Source organism: Strix uralensis, chromosome Z (assembly GCF_047716275.1).
Source record: "Strix uralensis isolate ZFMK-TIS-50842 chromosome Z, bStrUra1, whole genome shotgun sequence".
Taxonomy (NCBI): Eukaryota; Metazoa; Chordata; class Aves; order Strigiformes; family Strigidae; genus Strix; species Strix uralensis.
This window is the reverse complement of record NC_134012.1, coordinates 37,629,250-37,647,285: the sequence shown is the minus strand read 5'-3', so window position 1 is coordinate 37,647,285 and position 18,036 is coordinate 37,629,250. Positions and strand designations below refer to the sequence as shown.

Here is an 18,036-nt window from a genome sequence, read left to right as displayed (position 1 = left end):
AACTTCTCTCATCAAAAAGAATAAACACTCCCATAGAAGAAAATCTAAAATATGGGGAGATCTGAGAGTAACATACTCCCTGAGAAGCAGCATACCTCACGGTTCTTAGATCCTCCCAGAGTTTCTCTTGGATGACAAGAAAGAACCTTCTAAACACCAAACTCCTCTGGTGTAGACCCATGTGACAGATAGGTCTGAAAGGAGTCTACATACAACCCACCTCACAGCATCACCTTGGAACAGGGCTTTAACTATGGGAAGAGAGCTCCTCAGTAATTCTCTGAACTTCCTTTTCTTCTCTGTTTGCTTGTTGTTTTTTTCCCCTCCTCCCCACCTGGCTTTATTCTCATCACAGCTCAACTGCTATTTCAGACACATGTAGCAATTGGGATCTTTTTCACCCACCCCACTCTCTGGGGGCTTTCCTGAATTTATCCTATCATGTGCCTTAATCAGCACATGCCTCCTAGCTTAAATGTCTTTGACATGCTTGGTCACACTTTCAAGACCAGCGTCAACAGTATCTTATAAATCCTGCATCATAAGGAGTATTCCTTTTCATCGCGATATTCTTTAGAGCACAAAAGCAGGTGGGGGAAATAAGTCATTCCAAACTCACCAGCACATAGCAGAGTTTGATTAATATCAATTATGGTCCCAATCAAAATTCAGTAATAAGACGTCAGCATCAACAGTGAAAAACAGAAAAATGAAACCTTCACTCAAAATATGAGATTTAATTTGCTCTCCCACCTTTCCTTCCCACTCCCCAACTGTAATGATTTGTTTAGACTAACCTATGCACAATGCAGTTGTATTCCCCACTTTACTCATGTCAAAGGGACAACAGCACTGCCGAAGAGAATTTTGTTCATTCGTACACAGGAAGAAAACTAAAGATTAACTTCCTGATTAAATTAAATAGAACCCAAAAGAAGATGAGTACCAACTGCTCAAAGCAAGGACTGTTTTGGTTAAATCAAGCCTTAGGGAAAGAGAAGCTTGCACAGAGACCAAATAATACAGGAAGAAAAAAAAAAAAATCCCCTTGAAGCTAGGAGACTTGATAGATGGAAGCAGTTATATTTCTGGTCATCTGTTGTACCTTGAGTGTTAAGAAAAAAAATCAACTGATTTACTGTATTCTTTGAATGTAAATCACAGGGCGATAAGCAATCAATGGACATTTCATACCTCTGAGGGGAGGCGGGCAATCACTGACGCTAACACAGCAACCTGCATCACCATTTTAAGTCCCAAAATTATCAGGGAGGTCACGCATGCTCCTCTACTGAGATACATACATTTTCCATACAACTGTTAACGCAATTTGTGAATGGAGAAGAAACGTCTTCTAATAATATTATCCAGAAAATTTCGTATGCCGCAACATGATTGAAGACTCGCAACTCAAAGAAGCTTTTGTTAATTCTTTAAACCATACCTATCTGTGACAAACACTGTCATTGTTTTACACTGTACTTGACAAAAAGGCTACATAAAAGATTATTAGATATGTCAGATATGTCATTACAATGACCAAACTCCTTACCGAAGTTCCTTCCTCCCGATCTCTCCTCAAACTGCCTTTTTCTTTTGGCAGAGGCAGGGTCTTACGCAACTCAATTTGGTCTTAAGCTAGATGTCTCTTCAATAGGCTACTTGCTGCATTTTTCTCAGTTGTAGCTACACTGGACTACACACATGGCAATAAGACTGAATGATACTGGAAATAAATTAAAATAAATTATATTCATAATCCCTAGTTATAAAAGCATTCAAACCTTTTAAAGGCAGTGTGCTCAGGCCTAGCCTTCATCAGCTGCAATGAGAAGTTAATTCCAAGTCCTGCATCCGCATTCATTTTCTAGTTACAAAGTTTATTCTACACTAAACAGGTATTACATGAAAGTTCTACAATGACTTTTACACTAATATCTAGTAAACAGGTGCTAAATTCAATTTATAAAATTCTCATGAAAAGACTAAGCATGTGCTACTCTAAGGCCAGTTACATATTTCCTTAAAGGTACTGTCCTTCAAAGCGTGCTTGTTTTGAACTGTATGTTCAAATTATAAGATTAGGAAAAAACGCAAAATGTTCTAGTACCACAAAGCTGCTACTCTCCCCCTCTCCCTCATGTAATTGGATAAACAATGCTAGGACTAATTTCAATATTAAATTTATGCTAAATCTTCATCAAGGACTTAACAGCTCCAAAAAGCTGGTATCACTATTCATGAGCTCCCAGCACAAAGGAAGCAGCTCTGAGAGGCATGCTGCGTGGCAACACTGCCTTCTGCATCCCCCACGCTTCCAGAGGATGAAGCAGTTAGGTCAAGTTTGTCGTTAGCAACCTGAAGAAGAGTTTCAAGATTACGTTGTTGTTGTTGTTTTTTTTTTTTTAAATAATTTGTATCTCAAAAATGATGCCAAGGTATGTCAATACTCTCCTTTTTAAAGTAAGATTAAACACCCAAGACCAAATGCTTTATTTAATAAATAGGTCTGAGAACCTATTCTCAGAATCAGTGGTCCGATTTCTTTTTTCTAAGCTACAGGACAGTTATTGTTCTTAAAAAGCACAAGCTAAGAGAAGATAGCAGGGGAAGAAGATAATCTTCCTCTTCTGTTCCTTCCCATTTCCTTACATTTTACTGAAGAGAAAGTGTCCTCATACAGACCTTGTGTATGAACAAAGAATAAAAGCCAGCCAGAAAACAGTAAGACAAGTCGTATTGAGAAGGAAAAACTCATTTCAAAAAAATATAATCCAAATACATATTGACATATGCCGTCCCCATTTTAAACTCTAAATGTAGGATATCACTTTACATTATTCCCACCACACTTCCTTTGCTTGCATGCCTATCCTGGAGGGATCTTTTGGACCAATTTTAACACTAAGAGATCATTCCAGGCCCCCACAAAAAGCCAACTGAAAGGCAGGAAATAAATGTCACTGCGAAGTTACAGGTTTTGTTTCTGAGAAATGTCAGGCTGAATTTTGGAAAAGAGGTACCACCAATCTAGTTCTCCAGTAGGCAAGGCAGTCAAACAAGCAGGTTTTCAAAAGCATTCAGTACTCTGGCATTTCTTGCTCCAGTAAGAAAGACGAAAGGTACTGAACAATTCACACAAATGAAGGAACCACTTTTTCAGCTAAGTGCATAAATGGAAGACAAGTTTCTGTTTATAAAACCTATTAAAATAAACTGCTCTCAAAAATGAGAAGCAGTTTTTAGAGTACATAAGCTAGGTTTTCAAAAGTTTCATGTACTCCAGCAGGATCCTAATCAATAAGCTTCAGCCATAAAGAATCTGTCCACAAGATCTGACTACAATGGAACTGATTCCCTACAGCTACTCTCCAAAGTTCACATAATCAGACATGGAACAATACCATCAGGCATTACCTGAGCGAACAAAATCCATTTCAACATATCCTTAAATGTGTTTTTTACCCAAATAAAAAAGTATTTTACTTTTTTTTTTTAATGAACTCCCAGCCCCCAAAGAACACAAAATAATGCACCTTCAGTTGAATTTTCCAGAAGGGTGTCATTTACCACTAAAATATTTCATTCTAGCAGTTGAAAAACCATAAAAGAATGGATGCCTTCTAAAGCCTCAGAATGCTCTAATAATGGTAATAGACCTTGCACTACTATTCACCAGTGACCTCTGTCAGGCAATTTAATTTCTTCCTGTTGTAGCACAGCTGGTTTCACAGAGTATAACAAGATCTTTGCACAAGAAAATTCATCCCATTGGGAGGACTGTATGAACAGCACGTGTCAGTGCAGCCTCTGCAGTGATTTAAGACAGCCTAAAAGCCCATGTACTACTCTTCATTTGACAACCTTTTAAAAAGACTTCTGAATTTTCTTCCACAGTGTTTCAGACCATTACTCTAAAATGCCTCAGCTAGAATCAGATCTAATATAATCACTAATCTTGGACCATAAAAATGCTTTTATTCAGTGGGGAAGGAGGAGGTACATACACAGAAGTCCTCTGTAGGCTCTGTTCACGGAAATGGTGAGAAAAAACAAAAATAAAGGACAACCAGAACAATGTCTGCAAAATCAATTACATTAATTATTTTTAAACATAGCAAGGCTTTTTAATGCTCCCTTAATTTACTGCAGAGACAATAAACTCCTTATAAAAACAATATTCAGTGTGGAAATGGGAGATCCTGTTTGTGAACCCTCCTTGTAGAGTTGTAATAAACATGAAAGGAATGAAGATAGCATTCTCAATGCACATTCTCACTTTCTGACCCTGTTTTGTTTTGAAACACAATTCTTCAACTTTTGGTTCAACATGGTAATCACCAGTGACTTTTCACAGAATCATCTCGGTTGGAGAAGACCTTGAAGATCATCTAGTCCAACCATTAACCTAACACTGACAGTTCCCAACTACACCGTATCTCATCCAATAAACAGGTCACCCTGTCGTAGGAGGAGATCAGGTTTGTCAAGCAGGACATGCCTTTCATAAACCCCTGCTGAATGGGCCTGATCATCTGGCTGTGCCGCACGTGCTGTGTGATGGTACTCAGGATGAGCTGCTCCATCAGCTTCCTGGGCACCAATGTCAAGCTGACAGGCTTGTAGTTTCCCGGATCATCCTTCTGACCCTTCTTATAGACGGGCATCACATTGACTGATCTCCAATCTGTCGGGACCTCCCCAGTCAGCCAGGACTGCTGGTAAATGATGGAAAGCGTCTTGGCGAGCACCCCAGCCAGCTCCTTCAGCACCCTCGGGTGTATCCCATCCGGTCCCATAGACTTGTGTATGTCTATGTGATGCAGTAGGTCACTGACTATCTCCTCCTGGATTGCGGGGGGGTCGTTCTCCCAGTCTCTGTCCTCTGGCTCAGGAGGCTGGATTCCCTCAGTACAACTAGTCTTGTTATTAAAGACTGAGGCAAAGAAGGCATTAAGCACCTCAGCCTTCTCCTCATCACTTGTTACCATGTTTCCTCCTGTGTCTAGCAGGGGATGGAGGCTCTCCCTGGTCTTTCTTTTGCTGCTCACATACTTACAGAAATATTTCTTGTTGTCCTTGATTGCTGAAGCCAGATTAATTTCTAGCTGGGCTTTAGACCTCCTGATTTCCACCCTGCATAGCCTCACAGCCTCTTTGTAATCATTGTGAGTGGCTAGTCCCTTCTTCCAAAGGCCGTAAACTCTCCTTTTCTCCCTGAGTTGCAGCCAAAGCTCCCTGTTCAGTCAGGGTGGTCTTCTCTGTCGCCGGCTTCTCTTACAGCACCTGGGGACAGCCTGTTCCTGAGCCATTAACACTTCCTTCTTAAAGAGTGCCCAGCCTTCCTGGAACCCTATACCCTTCAGGACCATCTCCCAAGGGATCCTGTCAAGCAGGTGCCCAAACAAGACAAAGTCAGCCCTTTGGAAGTCCAGGATGGCAGTTCTGCTTAGCCCTCTCCTGGCCTCTCTAAGAATAGAGAACTCTATTATTTCATGATTGCTGTGCCATAGTCAGCCTCCAACCACCACATTATCCACCAGTCCTTCTCTGTTCACAAAGAGGGGGTCCAGCAGGGCACATTCTCTGGTTGGTTCAATTCAATAACCACAGCTACAACCACTAATCACCTGAAGTACAAAAGTAACAGAATTTCACCAGCAGCAGAATTCCTGATTATCTCAATCTCTTATGAAAAAAAAAAAAGGAAAAGAAAAAAAAAAGAAAAAGAAAAAAATAAAGAAAAAAAAGAGCAAGACAACTCTTTTTATGTTATGACCCTCACCATGACATCTCAGCACTTCCATATATATATTCTGCTGTAGTAGAGGTAGTCCACAGTTTGGCTGCAAAGTTGACACTTTTCATTCTGTGGACACTTTATTTACCTTTTGCAAGGCTAAGCACTGAGGTCTGCTAGCCCAAGTTTACTTCGATTTGAACATGAATTGAAGACATGGAATTTGGAATGTACCTGTCATTATTTGGTTAGACCTTCTTTCCATTACAAACACCTGAGTTTAAACTGAGTGTTCAGGTGCTGCTAACATCAAAGGAGCAGATTCAAGGTAGTAGTGGTGACTGTTTAAAAATAAACTGGGGATTAGCAGCCAGTTTTTGTTCTCTTCTTTCCACACCCAACCTCTGACTTCCTTCTCTTCTTCAGAACAGCCTTCTAATTAGGCACACCACCTTCCACTGCGTCCTTCAGAAAGTGCCCTATGGAACTGAAGACTCAAAATGTTTAACAATCTTGTTGTGATGAGCCTTTCACTTTCTTAACTTAAAGGACATTTTGATCACTGCTTTACTACTTATTTCTCCATCTTTTATAAAGCACCATTTATTTATGTGGAACTGAATAAAACACAAAACCAAATAAAGCAATTCCCGAAGTATAACTTTGCCATCAATATGTTAGTGGTTGTTGCCATCACACTGCCCACTGACTTTATTAAAGTAATCTGCTTTTCTGACCCTGTACTAACTAATTTAACTGCAAGACCAGTGAAGTCCCAGGTCATTCTTCCTGTCTTACAAAGAGCATTGCACCTATAAGAACCAACATGATACTCTTTCAGTGCAGTGCTGCATCACACTGTAATAATCTCTGTGGACCCACTGAGCAGACTCAGAACTAAAATAACTTGCCAGAGTCAAGGCAGATGCCAGGTGATCCCAAGTTCAACTGAGCCAGACAGTAAGTCCCAGTTTTAAAGCATTAAGATCTTTTGGAATGAAAACGTACTTTAAAAGACTGCAATGCATTAGCTATTGCTACCTGGAGAATATTCAGATGTCCTTAGTTGCACTCAACTAAGGACTGAAAAGGGAAATATCACCCCAATTAAGCGCAGTATTCTTCTCATGTCAAATCTGCAAATATTACCCAGCAGAACGTCTGCTGTATCGCTAATTACAGATTGCTTTATGTGATACTACTAAAAAGATACCTGAATACTCTACATATTTTGCAAAGAAGTATTTTAAAGCCCACAGTAATTTAAAAGACTAAAAGCTCACCATTTGCGGTCCCCAAATGAAATGTGAGCCAGTTGGACAGTATCAAATTATGGTTTGAGTTCTGCATTTTAAGCAACAGTTTCTAATTCATATGGACTTCTCATTAGGGAAACAGAAAAGCAGTTTGAACTTCACCTTCTCATTTCATTTGGGCATAAGCCATTTTTCTCAGTGCCAGGAAGGACCTTTTCACCAGCCTGAAGGGTTTCTTCATTCCAAAGTAGTCAGACCACCACAGTTAGCTCAAAGAGGCTCTGTCCATCATCAATCTTATTTACTGTATTGGTGAACAAAAACTTTAGCTTAAAATAAGTGAACAAAGAAAGTCGGTAAGCCCACTCACATCATGCTAAACATCAGCAACTTCTGGTTAAACTCCTCTCCCTGTATCTGTCTACAGTTTCTGTAATTCTGGTGAGTTGCATTTAAATTTGTCTCTAAAACTGTTCATTTCAAGTCACTGGAGATATTCCAGATTACTCCAGTGAAATTCAGAAGAGAATTATTCCCTACAGTCAGAGTTCAGGCCATTCTGCTCAGATGCCATATTACTTTAGTCATTTTTTTTCAGCAAGTTATTGCTTTTTTAAATGACATCAAATTGCATTTTGAATAACTGTATCAGTTAATAAACAAAGCATTATGCCTTTCCTCTTTCTGTAATAAGCCACTGATTCATCATATGACTCAAAGACCTATTGCAGCAACCCAAGTCTTAGGTTGCAGAGAGAGTCTACAGACAAAAACAAGTAACCCACAATAAAGAGCCTGGCATTTATACATGGCTAGACACAAGAAGAAAACTGCCTTACTTGCAGCAATTTGCATCAGAACTGAAGTTTCCCAGGATAGGGCAGATGTATGTCTATTGCAGGTGTCAAAACATGGAGTTGTAACTTACCTACCCTTTTCCTAGAGGATAATTAATTAATTAATTTACAAAGTCTGGGGCCTGTATCCCTGATTACAGACTATTTAGTAGACCTGTCAAACTACTCATAGTTGGGGTGTACTACTCATACTAGGTTTTGAATGCTGACTTACGGAAAGATTTTCAAGAAACTAAGTTAAAGAGATGTACAGGTGGTTCTACATCAGCTCAGCTTTTCTTTTACACCAAAATACAATTCATTTTGCTTACTTTTGCCCTTGAACATGATTAGGTGCTTCCCACTTAAAGTGAGAAAATCCAGTTTTAATAGCCTTGCAAAAAAAAAAAAAATAAAACCAACAAAAAAAAATCAAGGTCAACAAAGCATCTATAGGCTACCTTAAAGCTTTGCGTCTTACCTCAAAAACCTGGCTCTTGCAGTTACAAGAGAAAACACATCTGGAAGACTGACTTCTGACTGCTGGCTTAGGATCACATTGTCATGGTCAGCTCAATTGTCATTACCTGTAAGTTTTACGTTCTTACCCTTGTCATTGATTAGCTCCCCACCTTTCCTCTCAACCAGAGCTCTAAAATAAGTGCTACTTTCCAGCAATACCACCCTATTCTTAACATGTCTGCTTATGAAAGGATTGCTTTTTGTTTCCTGAAGATAAAATACTGAGACTGCTTACTTTAAACCAGCTTCCCAACTTGTACTTAAATAATATGGTCAATACTTCACACATCTAATACTTGATGCTTGAACCCAGCACAGTAAGTAAACCTTTTAGCATGGGTTAAAATAGCACATCGTAAGGCACTTCAACGTTAGAGTTGGTCCAAAAAAATAAAGTCTTAACAGGCAATCTACTTCATACAAAGCCGCCCCCTCCAATCCATTATAGTACATATAACCCAAAACTCCAGACCTCTGATGATCATAAACTCATGAATGAAACACTTAATAGAAACATTAGCATTGTTAGTAATGCAGTAAACCTTTCCGTAGCTGTGAATTGGATGACCAAGGTAAACCTATACCCTGATTTCAGAAGACTAACCTGCACTTTTAGAAACAATAGTCAAATCTATGGTTTCCTTTACCTTTCAACAAAGAAAATGTGGGGTTTTGTTGGGTTTTTTTGTTGTTGTTCGGGGTTTTTTTTGATATTCTAACTTAAGGCATAAAGCCACTTGTTAAGAAAAGCTTAAAAAATGCTCAAGGCTTCCACTTCTTTCAAAACAGTTAAGTAACAACTTACTGAATGAACTCTAAACCATGATCATTCAAAAAATACTAGAGCATGCCATTGCACCTGGTAATCAGCATCAATACCACCACCATTTGGTAAATAGCTCTCCTAGCATAGGTTGTTTATAGAGTTCTACCATGTCAAGAAAACTAACCTGCAAAGTCTTAGTGCAATATATTTATTTCTCCTTGCCACAGATCACCAGAGCCTTTGTGACCCAGTATTTTTCTCTCCAAGGTTTTAAACAACACACAGCATTGGTATCTTAAATTAAACTGAATGACAAGAAGCAGATGACATATTAAAAGGAAGCCAAACGCTGCATGAAGCAGCAAAAGCAGCTTCAAGTGCCCTCTTGCCACAGCTGTCCACAGCTCTGAGAAGAGTACTGTGAGGTTCTGACTTGCTCACATGTTTTGTTATGCTTTTTTTCTGCTTTTCAATTCTTCCCCATTTTGTGTTATTTAACCATCCTCTAGAAGAGGTGCAAGGCTATAATAAAATGGGAGGATTTTAAGTCTGTAGTTTAAGAGAAAGAATTCATCCATGTACAAGAAAATAACAGCCATTCTGAGAAAATAAGAAAGAACCATTAAGTGAACAAAGTAAGAATGGAAAAAGATATCCTGAAAAGAACAAAAAGCACTTAATTTTGCTCATTTCCACCAGATGCCTAACTTGGAGGAGTCGGTTCTAACTTCTAACAGCTCAGTATTTCCACTGACATGAGACTTAGTAACAAGCCCGAGTAGCTGTTCTACACACAATTCAAGAAGGAGTACACCAAGGACCCTGAATAAATACTATCTAGGAATTAGACCCTGTTCTTATTTTGTAAATAAGCTGTGTAGCCTTATAGGTTCTTCCTAAAACAAATATCAACATTGCAGTTCAGGCTTTTTATAAACACTGTCATCTTGAATCTGTCACGACCTGCATATTCACTAAAAAGATAGCAGCATGCACAGGACAAATCGGGAACTTCAAAATACAGTAAAATGAGCAAAGCATGACACTTCCCTATTTAATTCACATACAGGCATGGATATACTATAAAAGGAAATTGCCCACTAACTTTTTTCAATTCAACTGATGTCTATTTGCGGTTTGAAGTGTGCTACAGAAGTGCTGCAGAGAGCCCCAGTTGGCTGTACCCTTCAGTTTAGTTTGCAATTTTCTTTTCACTGTTATACCTTTTCCCAGTATGTTGCATCCGTATCTACTCCACTCTGGCAAGACCCCACCTGAATACTGTGTACAGCTCTGGATTCCTCAGTACAGGAAAGACATGGATCTGTTAGACCAGGTCCAGAGGAGGGCCACAAAAACCATCAGAGGAATGGAACACCTCCCTTATGAGGCTGAGTTCAGGTTGCTCAGCCTGGAGAAGAGAGGGCTCAAGGGAGACCTTACTGCGGTCTTTCAATACTTAAACTGGGCTTACAAGAAAGATGGGGACAGGCTTTTTAGTAGGGCCTGTAGTGACTGGATAAGGGGTGGTGGTTTTAAACTAGAAGAGGGTAGATTCAGACTAGATATAAGGAAGACATTTTTTAAGATAAGGGTGGTGAGGCACTGGAACAGGCTGCCCAGAGAGGTGGTAGATGTGCCATCCCTGGAAACATTCAAGGTCAGGTTGGATGGGGCTCTGAGCAACCTGATCTAGGCAAAGATGTCCCTGCTCATTGCAGGGGCGTTGGACTAGATGACCTTTAAAGGTCCTTTCCAATGCAAACTATTCTATGATTCTTCCAGAAGGAAAAAAAAAAAAAAGCGCACTATGCTACAGATGCCACAATGAAAAATCCTTTTAAGACCAGTGAAGCCTTCCCTTTTTTATTCCTCCTTCCAAAGTATTTTATGTGTTTATTTCCTCAAGATGTAGTGAGGAAAACAATCAGTTAAATGTGTTTGGAGGTTACACACTTCTTGGAAACCCAGCTACACTTGGTTTGGCCAAAATTTAAATAATACATTTCACTCTTTTTTTCAGAGAACTAATCTTATACTTCATGTAAATTAACAGATTCTACATGTTCTTCCATGCCCACAGAACACTTGCAGTCCTGACCAGTAATCCTACAGCAAAACCCCGCAGTCTTCTCCAGACTGAAAACTGGACTTTTCAAGCTGTTACTGTGTGTTTGAACAGGACAGAATTACTTTTTCTACACACCACCCAAAATCTTATCTTTAATACAAAGGTTAACAAATGTCAAGTGTCTAAAGACAAAAACCAAAAACCCTGGAACTAGCATCATTTAAGCCTAGAAATATAAAATAACTAATCCCCACAAAACCTAATTACAATGCAAAAGTACAATTGAATGCAATGCTAGAAAAACAATAGAATGAAAAAATTCAAACTGCGAAAAAAATTTTAAAGAAATCACATGCTCCCAAGTCTGTATCAATTTGAGTGCATTATGAAACATACCCATACAAGAAAACAACAAAAGGCCAGCCTGAAAGAGACTTGAGACATAAAAGGTTAACAGCAGACCAATCACAACAGATGAAGCTGTCACCTAGTTTAAAAACTTCTGCAGCTTAGTAACAAATAAGCTATTTTTTTTTTCCGAAGCCTAAACAACCAAAAAATACTCCAAAAGAGAGACATAATACATATTTTGCTCTAAGTGACACAGAAAAGGTGAGTTCCAGCCAGCTTGGGATATATGCGTGTGCATGCATATGTATGTGTCTAAGGGTGAGACCACATAGGGGCTGCCTACATGGGGGCCAGGGTAGTCCCAGCCAGCAGGGCATTGGGCGGTATGTACAGGTGTGTGTGTCTCTGCAGGATGGTGGGCAGGCTGCACCAGCAGCTGCAGCGGAGCTGTGGCCTCAGGGGCTCATATGTCCAAATGCCAGCAACTGGTGAGACTGGGATCCAGGATACTGTGCACAATGACTGTCTACGCCCATTGCTGGAGGAATCCATACTGTACATATCCATACACTGTACATATATTCACAGAATGGTTTGAGTTGGAAGGGACCTTAAAGATCATCTAGCTCCAACTTCCCTGCCATGGGCAGAGACACCTTCCACTAGATCAGAGGTTGATCAAAGTCCCGTCCAACCTGGCCTTGAACATTTCCAGGAAGGGGCAGCCACAGCTTCTCTGGGCAACCTGTTCCAGTGCCTCACCACCCCCACAGAAAAGGATTTCTTCCTTACATCTAATATGAATCTATCCTCTTTAAGTTTAATGCCATTACCCCTTGTCCTATCACTACATGCCCTTGTAAAAAGTCCCTCTCCAGCTTTCTTGTGGGTCTACTTTAGGTACTGGAAGGCTGAAATAAGGTCTCCCTCAAGCCTTCTCTTCTCTGGGCTGAAAAACTCTGTCTGTTTGTCTTCATAGGAGACCTCCACAGTGGAGCAAGACAGAGGCTCTGGTGCTGTTTTGCTTTCTTGTGAGTGCTCTGTGTGTCTGTGTTATATACAAATAAGCACAGGTATGTGGTGCATGTGTGCACTGCATGTGCATTACCTACTGGGAATATAGGCAGTCTTGCTGCTTGTCGGATCTGGGGTCACAGAGTTGTGGCAGCCTTGCCTCTCTCTGGCTGCAGAACCCAGCCCAATTCCTGTAACAAAGTCCACCAACGGTATGTTTTTACCTGAGAACAATCAGCCTTGGCTATTTCCGTAGTAGCCTGGAGTACATCACAAAGACTGTCTCCATTTTCTTGGATCAGTAAATAAGCCAGCAAAAGAAAAACATGGGCAGGGACTTGAGTTGTAATGGGTAGCAGTGATTTCACTGAAGATAACCAGTTAGTAACTGCAGACTTCTCTTTCATGAGCTCTATGATCTTCCAGGTTGCATACAATGAGCTGTAAGAGCTGGTTATGGGGAAAAGGAGTTTGCACGACACCTGAGAACAAGAGAAACAAACAAAATTCTCAACCAAACAAATAAGGTACCATGAAAGAACAAAGAAAAAACATAACTATTTCAGTTCTGTCATCCAAAACAAATTTTTTTTTCAGGGTCCTAATGGAGTAAGTGTAAAGAATAAATTGCAACACATTTCTTCACAATCCTTTACGTGAATTCTTGCACTAAGGATATCTGAATGGGTTGCTAACTCCCTATACACGAGTGACTCGTTTATTTGGCTTCCACCATTCCAGTTCCTGCTGGTAACTGCAGTGCTACTTCCTTACTAAAATGGACACAATAGAACTGGAGTAGATTAAAAGCTTCCATTCCTGACACTTAACAGGTGCATCATGAAAGCATTAAGTATCATCGACATTATTTTAAGGAAATTCTCTTAACTTTTGGTATTACTTAATAAAACACCATAGTTTAAGTTAATCCAACTTTTTTTTTTTTTAACTGTTTCACTTCTCAGAACAAAATGTTGTATAGATGCAGTCACAGAAGGTAACATTCAGAAGCAGGTAAGTAGTGAAATACAAATGAGGAATGCTCCTAACTCAGGCTTTAATATATGTAAATATATATATATATATATATATATATAAAGGCTCTTGCAAATTAATGTGGAAGTCCAAAGTTTTCATTACAACAGAAAAGCTTAATCCAAGACAAACCATCTCTATCCTATTCTTTGGTTCCTTAGAAAACGCAATGTTCTCAGAAACATCTTTCCATTATTAAGATAGTAGTTGGCAGGTAGTGATTACATGAAGAACATTTATATAAAAATCAGGTCAAGAAGTACTGAAAAGGTCTCCAAGTGAACATTACAAATGTAATTCAGACTCCAACAGGGCAGGGCCTACTCACCTTTAAATCACCAGGGAAAAAGCGATTTTGAATGGCAAAAACTGCTCTCCATAAAACTGCAGAATTCCATTTTAATCACACTGTTCAATGTAATGTAAACTTATTTTGGCTAATGGAAGGTAGAATGCCTCTGTACTTTAGATGACCTTTTTAAAATAACATTAAAATTAGCTTATTCCATTACTTAAGCATTACAGTTACTGTGTGTAAAACTTTCAGCAATCTAGAATGCCACCTCTCTGGCTGTTAAGGTCACTTGAAGCCAAATACCTCTTCTCGATAGAGTGTGAAACTGCCATGTATTGATAAAGGTATTTAAACTTTATCCAATAACATACAGCGGGCTAAGAAGAGCTTCAGGATCTGTAAGCTGTACTGTTTAGTTGTCTGCACCTACAAGATTGTAGAGCTTGAAATCAAGATCAGACTATTACAGGTTTTTTTGGTTTTGATTTTTTTTGTGCTTTTTTGGTTTGTTTTTTTAAATGCCTGGAAAAGACTGATAAAATTGGTAGAGCCTGAAATATTACACTGGTATTTCCCATTCCACACTACTTCCCCAAAGGTTTTGCTACACAACCATACTTGCTCCCTTCCCCTTTATTTCAGCTGCATGAAAATAAGCTATCACTGTATTTCTACTTTAATGCTGCACCCCATTCAAGCAGGTTAGGTAGAAAATTTCAGCCTACCAACACTGAAAGATATATATAAAATCCCTCAATGGCAAAGTAGAATGCAGGTTAACCACATCCTAACATTTTTCAAAATCTTGGGGCTACAAGTAGAACAGTTCCCTATTACGGTGACTGCCAAAAAAAAAAAAAAAAGCCTCTGAAGAAAACATAGCTTTTGAGTGCAGTTAAAAGCAAAAAAGAAACATACCAGCTATTGAAAGGCAGCCACATACCCATTAAGGGCTACAAGAACCTTGCTAGGGCATGCAGAGATCCAGACAGGAAGGTTAAGGCTCTGCTAGAACTGAAATTGGCCAGTGACATCAAGAAGAAGAAAGGGTCCTTCAGATGTGTGAGCAGTAAGCAGGAGCACAGGGAAGGCATAGGTCATTACTAAACAGTGCAGGGAAACAAGTTACAAATAATGCTGACAGAGCAGAGGTTCTCAAAGCCTCCTTTCCTCTGTCTCTACTGCTGTAGCTGGACCCCAGATCACTGGATCAAGCTGCTACAACACATGTGTTGACCCACCAGTAGTGGCCCTCTGCAAGGGCTCAACCCACATAAATCGATGGGCCCTGAGGGAATCCACCCCAGGGTGTTCATGGAAGTGGCTGACATAGTTAGAAGACCACTGTCTATTATCTCTGAAAAGTCGTGGAGATCAAGGGGCATCCCTGATGACTGAAAGAGGGCAGTTCTCATGCCCATCTACAAGAATAGACCAAAAGAGGGTCAGGAAACTACAGGGCCATTATCCTTACTTCAATCCCTGCGAAAGTGGTGGAAGAGTCCTCCTAGAAACTATTACAAATCAAATTAAGCAGGTGCTGGATTTTCCCAATCACAGAGTTACCACAGGCAAATTGTGCCAGACTAACCTGATCACCTTCTACTATAAAGTAACTTCTGTCTGCATGGAGAGAGCAGTGGATGTTGCTTACCTGGACTTCAACAAAGCATTCAACACTGTTTCCTACAGCCTTCTCCTGGAAAAAATGTCAAGATACAGATTGGATGGGTGGTCTGTGAGATGTCAGGAAATTGTCTCACAGGCTGCACTCAGAGAGTGGTGATCAGTGGTTACTCAGTGATTACTCAGGCTGGCAGCCTATCACAAGCGGGGTCCCCCAGGGATCAGTGCTGGGCCCCATACTGTTCAACATCTTCATAAATGATCTGGACAATGGGACTGAAAGCACCCTCACCGAGTTTGTTGATGACACTAAACTGGTTGGTGAGGTGGACCCATCAGAAGGGAGAGCCATCTTTCAGAGAGACCAGAACAGGCTGGAGGAGTAAGCTAGAAAGAACTGTATGAAGTTCAACAAAGACAAGTGCAAATCCTGCATAACCAAGGAGCCCAGTACAGGCTATGATTTCTGTGGCAGGGGAGCAGCCTTGCTGAGAGGGACCTGGGGGTCCTGGTGGACAACAAGCTGAACATGAGTCAGCAGTGCACCACTGCAGCAAAGGCAAATTGGATCTTGAGCTGCATCTTTAGGAACATTACTAGCAGAGATAGAGACGTGATCATCCCACTTTACTCACCGCTTGTCAGGCTGCACCTGGAATACTGGGTCCAGTTCTGGGCCCCACAATTCAAATGACGTGGACAGACTGGAGAGGGTCCAAAGGAGAGCCATGAAGATAATCAAAGTGCTGGACAACCTGCCCTATAAGTTAGGTCTTTTCACCCTGGAGAAGAGAAGGCTCAAGGGGGATGTCACCAGTTTTCCAGTACTTGAAGGGCAGCTACTAAGAGAACAGAAGCTCCTTCTTTACAAGCAGCCACATGGATAGGACAAGGGACAGCAAGTACAAATTGCACTGGGAGAGGTTTCATCTTGATATAAGAAAGAAATTTTTTACAGTGAAAACAATCATTCATGGAACAACCTCTCCAGGGACATGTTGGAGTCCCCATCGCTGGAGGTTTTCAAGATGTGATCGGACAAGTTGCTAGACAATCTCATCTAGGCTCCCTTTCCCATGAAAGGCTGGACCAGATGATCTTTTGAGGTCCCTTCCAACCTGGGCTGTTCTGTGATTCTAAGAAAATATATCATAACTTATGCTTACTTTTAAATACTTTTATTCAAAGCTTGCTCAGTGTGGACAACACCTCCTTTCTATTCCTACCTCTTTTCATGCCCATTTCCAGTGTGAAGAAAGTCTAAGTAAGGAGAATTCATTAAAGATTGTATTCTGTTAGTACTAATATGATCCTACAACACAAATGGACTGAACCTATGGGAACATTACACAGAAATTCTACATTTTTTAATGTTTCAGTTGAGAACCAAAGGTTATTGGCATACTTTTTACAAACAATAACCAGGCAAAATCAGTGTCTGTCTTCCCATTCTCACTGCTGAACATGTATTACCAAAGATCTGCCATGCTACCTGCTACGAACATGACAAGCATGTCTACCTGAGACAGAAGTGAAATGACTGTTAGAGAATTCCCACCAAAATGTGTCTTTTCAGTTTAACATAGCTAACAGAAAAAGTTTGTGTCATCACAAATTATTTAAGCCCTTAAAAGAAAAGCTTTCACATGCTTTTTGAAGCGAGGAGAATAGCAGAATCAGTACAACAAAGTTCTGTTACAGGAAACCAGTGTTATACAGTGTACAGTAATCTGTGTCCTACAGTAACCCAGTTGTGTTTTAAGACATTTAACTAGCTTCTACAACACCACAGAAAACAAAACAGATGGGCTGGTGATAGAGAGCACAGAGGACTGAAGCACCCGGAACACCTCTCTCTGAAACAAACTTCCAGTGACATCAGTACAGGCTGCCACCTAGAAAGTCCCATTAAGAGGAAGTAAGCAGCCTTCTGCACTTAAAAACATCCCACAGACTGTTCTTTCAGTGCAGAATAAAGCATGTAGGCTTTAGTGAACTTTAAAACATTTATCCTTCACTAGGAGTGCAAATAGGCTTGCCTCTTAAGATTTGTGGAATTGGAAGATGAAGTTGGAGAGGGATTCCAGGACAAGGAGACATGGCAGAACTCAGAACTGGCATCTTTTCCTGCCTCCAACTTGTCACATCACCACCCTCCTGACACCATGTAACAAGGGTGTAAAGCAGAAAGGTAGCTTAGCTTCCACACAGTACTAAGCACACCTTGATCAAAGAGACTTTCTGTCACCTGTTCTCAGAACAGATGGGACAAATGGGTGGAGGGCAACTATGAGGAACATAAGCAAATAAATAAAAACAAAACAACAACAGCACTGATAAAAAGATCCAGGATAACAAGCTGGAATTTGCTGACACTTATGTGCTCCATAACTCTCTCCAGTCAAAGGAGAAAGAACGGTAGCTAACAGTCACATATGATGGTAAGGAAAAGGATGCAGATGAGTAGAATAACCAAGTCTGAAAGAGACAAAGCAAGCATACATAACCTTGCTTTCTACTAAGT

At 40.2% G+C, this 18,036-nt stretch overlaps 1 protein-coding gene across 7 annotated transcripts in view; it reads right to left on the bottom strand.

The window, feature by feature from the left end:
• Positions 1-18,036, bottom strand: part of FOCAD (focadhesin) — a 132,820-nt gene that overhangs the window by 84,565 nt on the left and 30,219 nt on the right. For all 7 annotated transcript variants that reach the window (XR_012627224.1, XR_012627225.1, XM_074857087.1 and 4 more), the window contains one exon: positions 12,781-13,038. Coding sequence is in view for 5 of the 7 variants with exons in the window: in XM_074857087.1 (XP_074713188.1) it covers positions 12,781-13,038 (258 nt within the window). In the remaining 2 variants the exon portion in view is untranslated. The remainder of the gene's footprint in view (positions 1-12,780; positions 13,039-18,036) is intronic.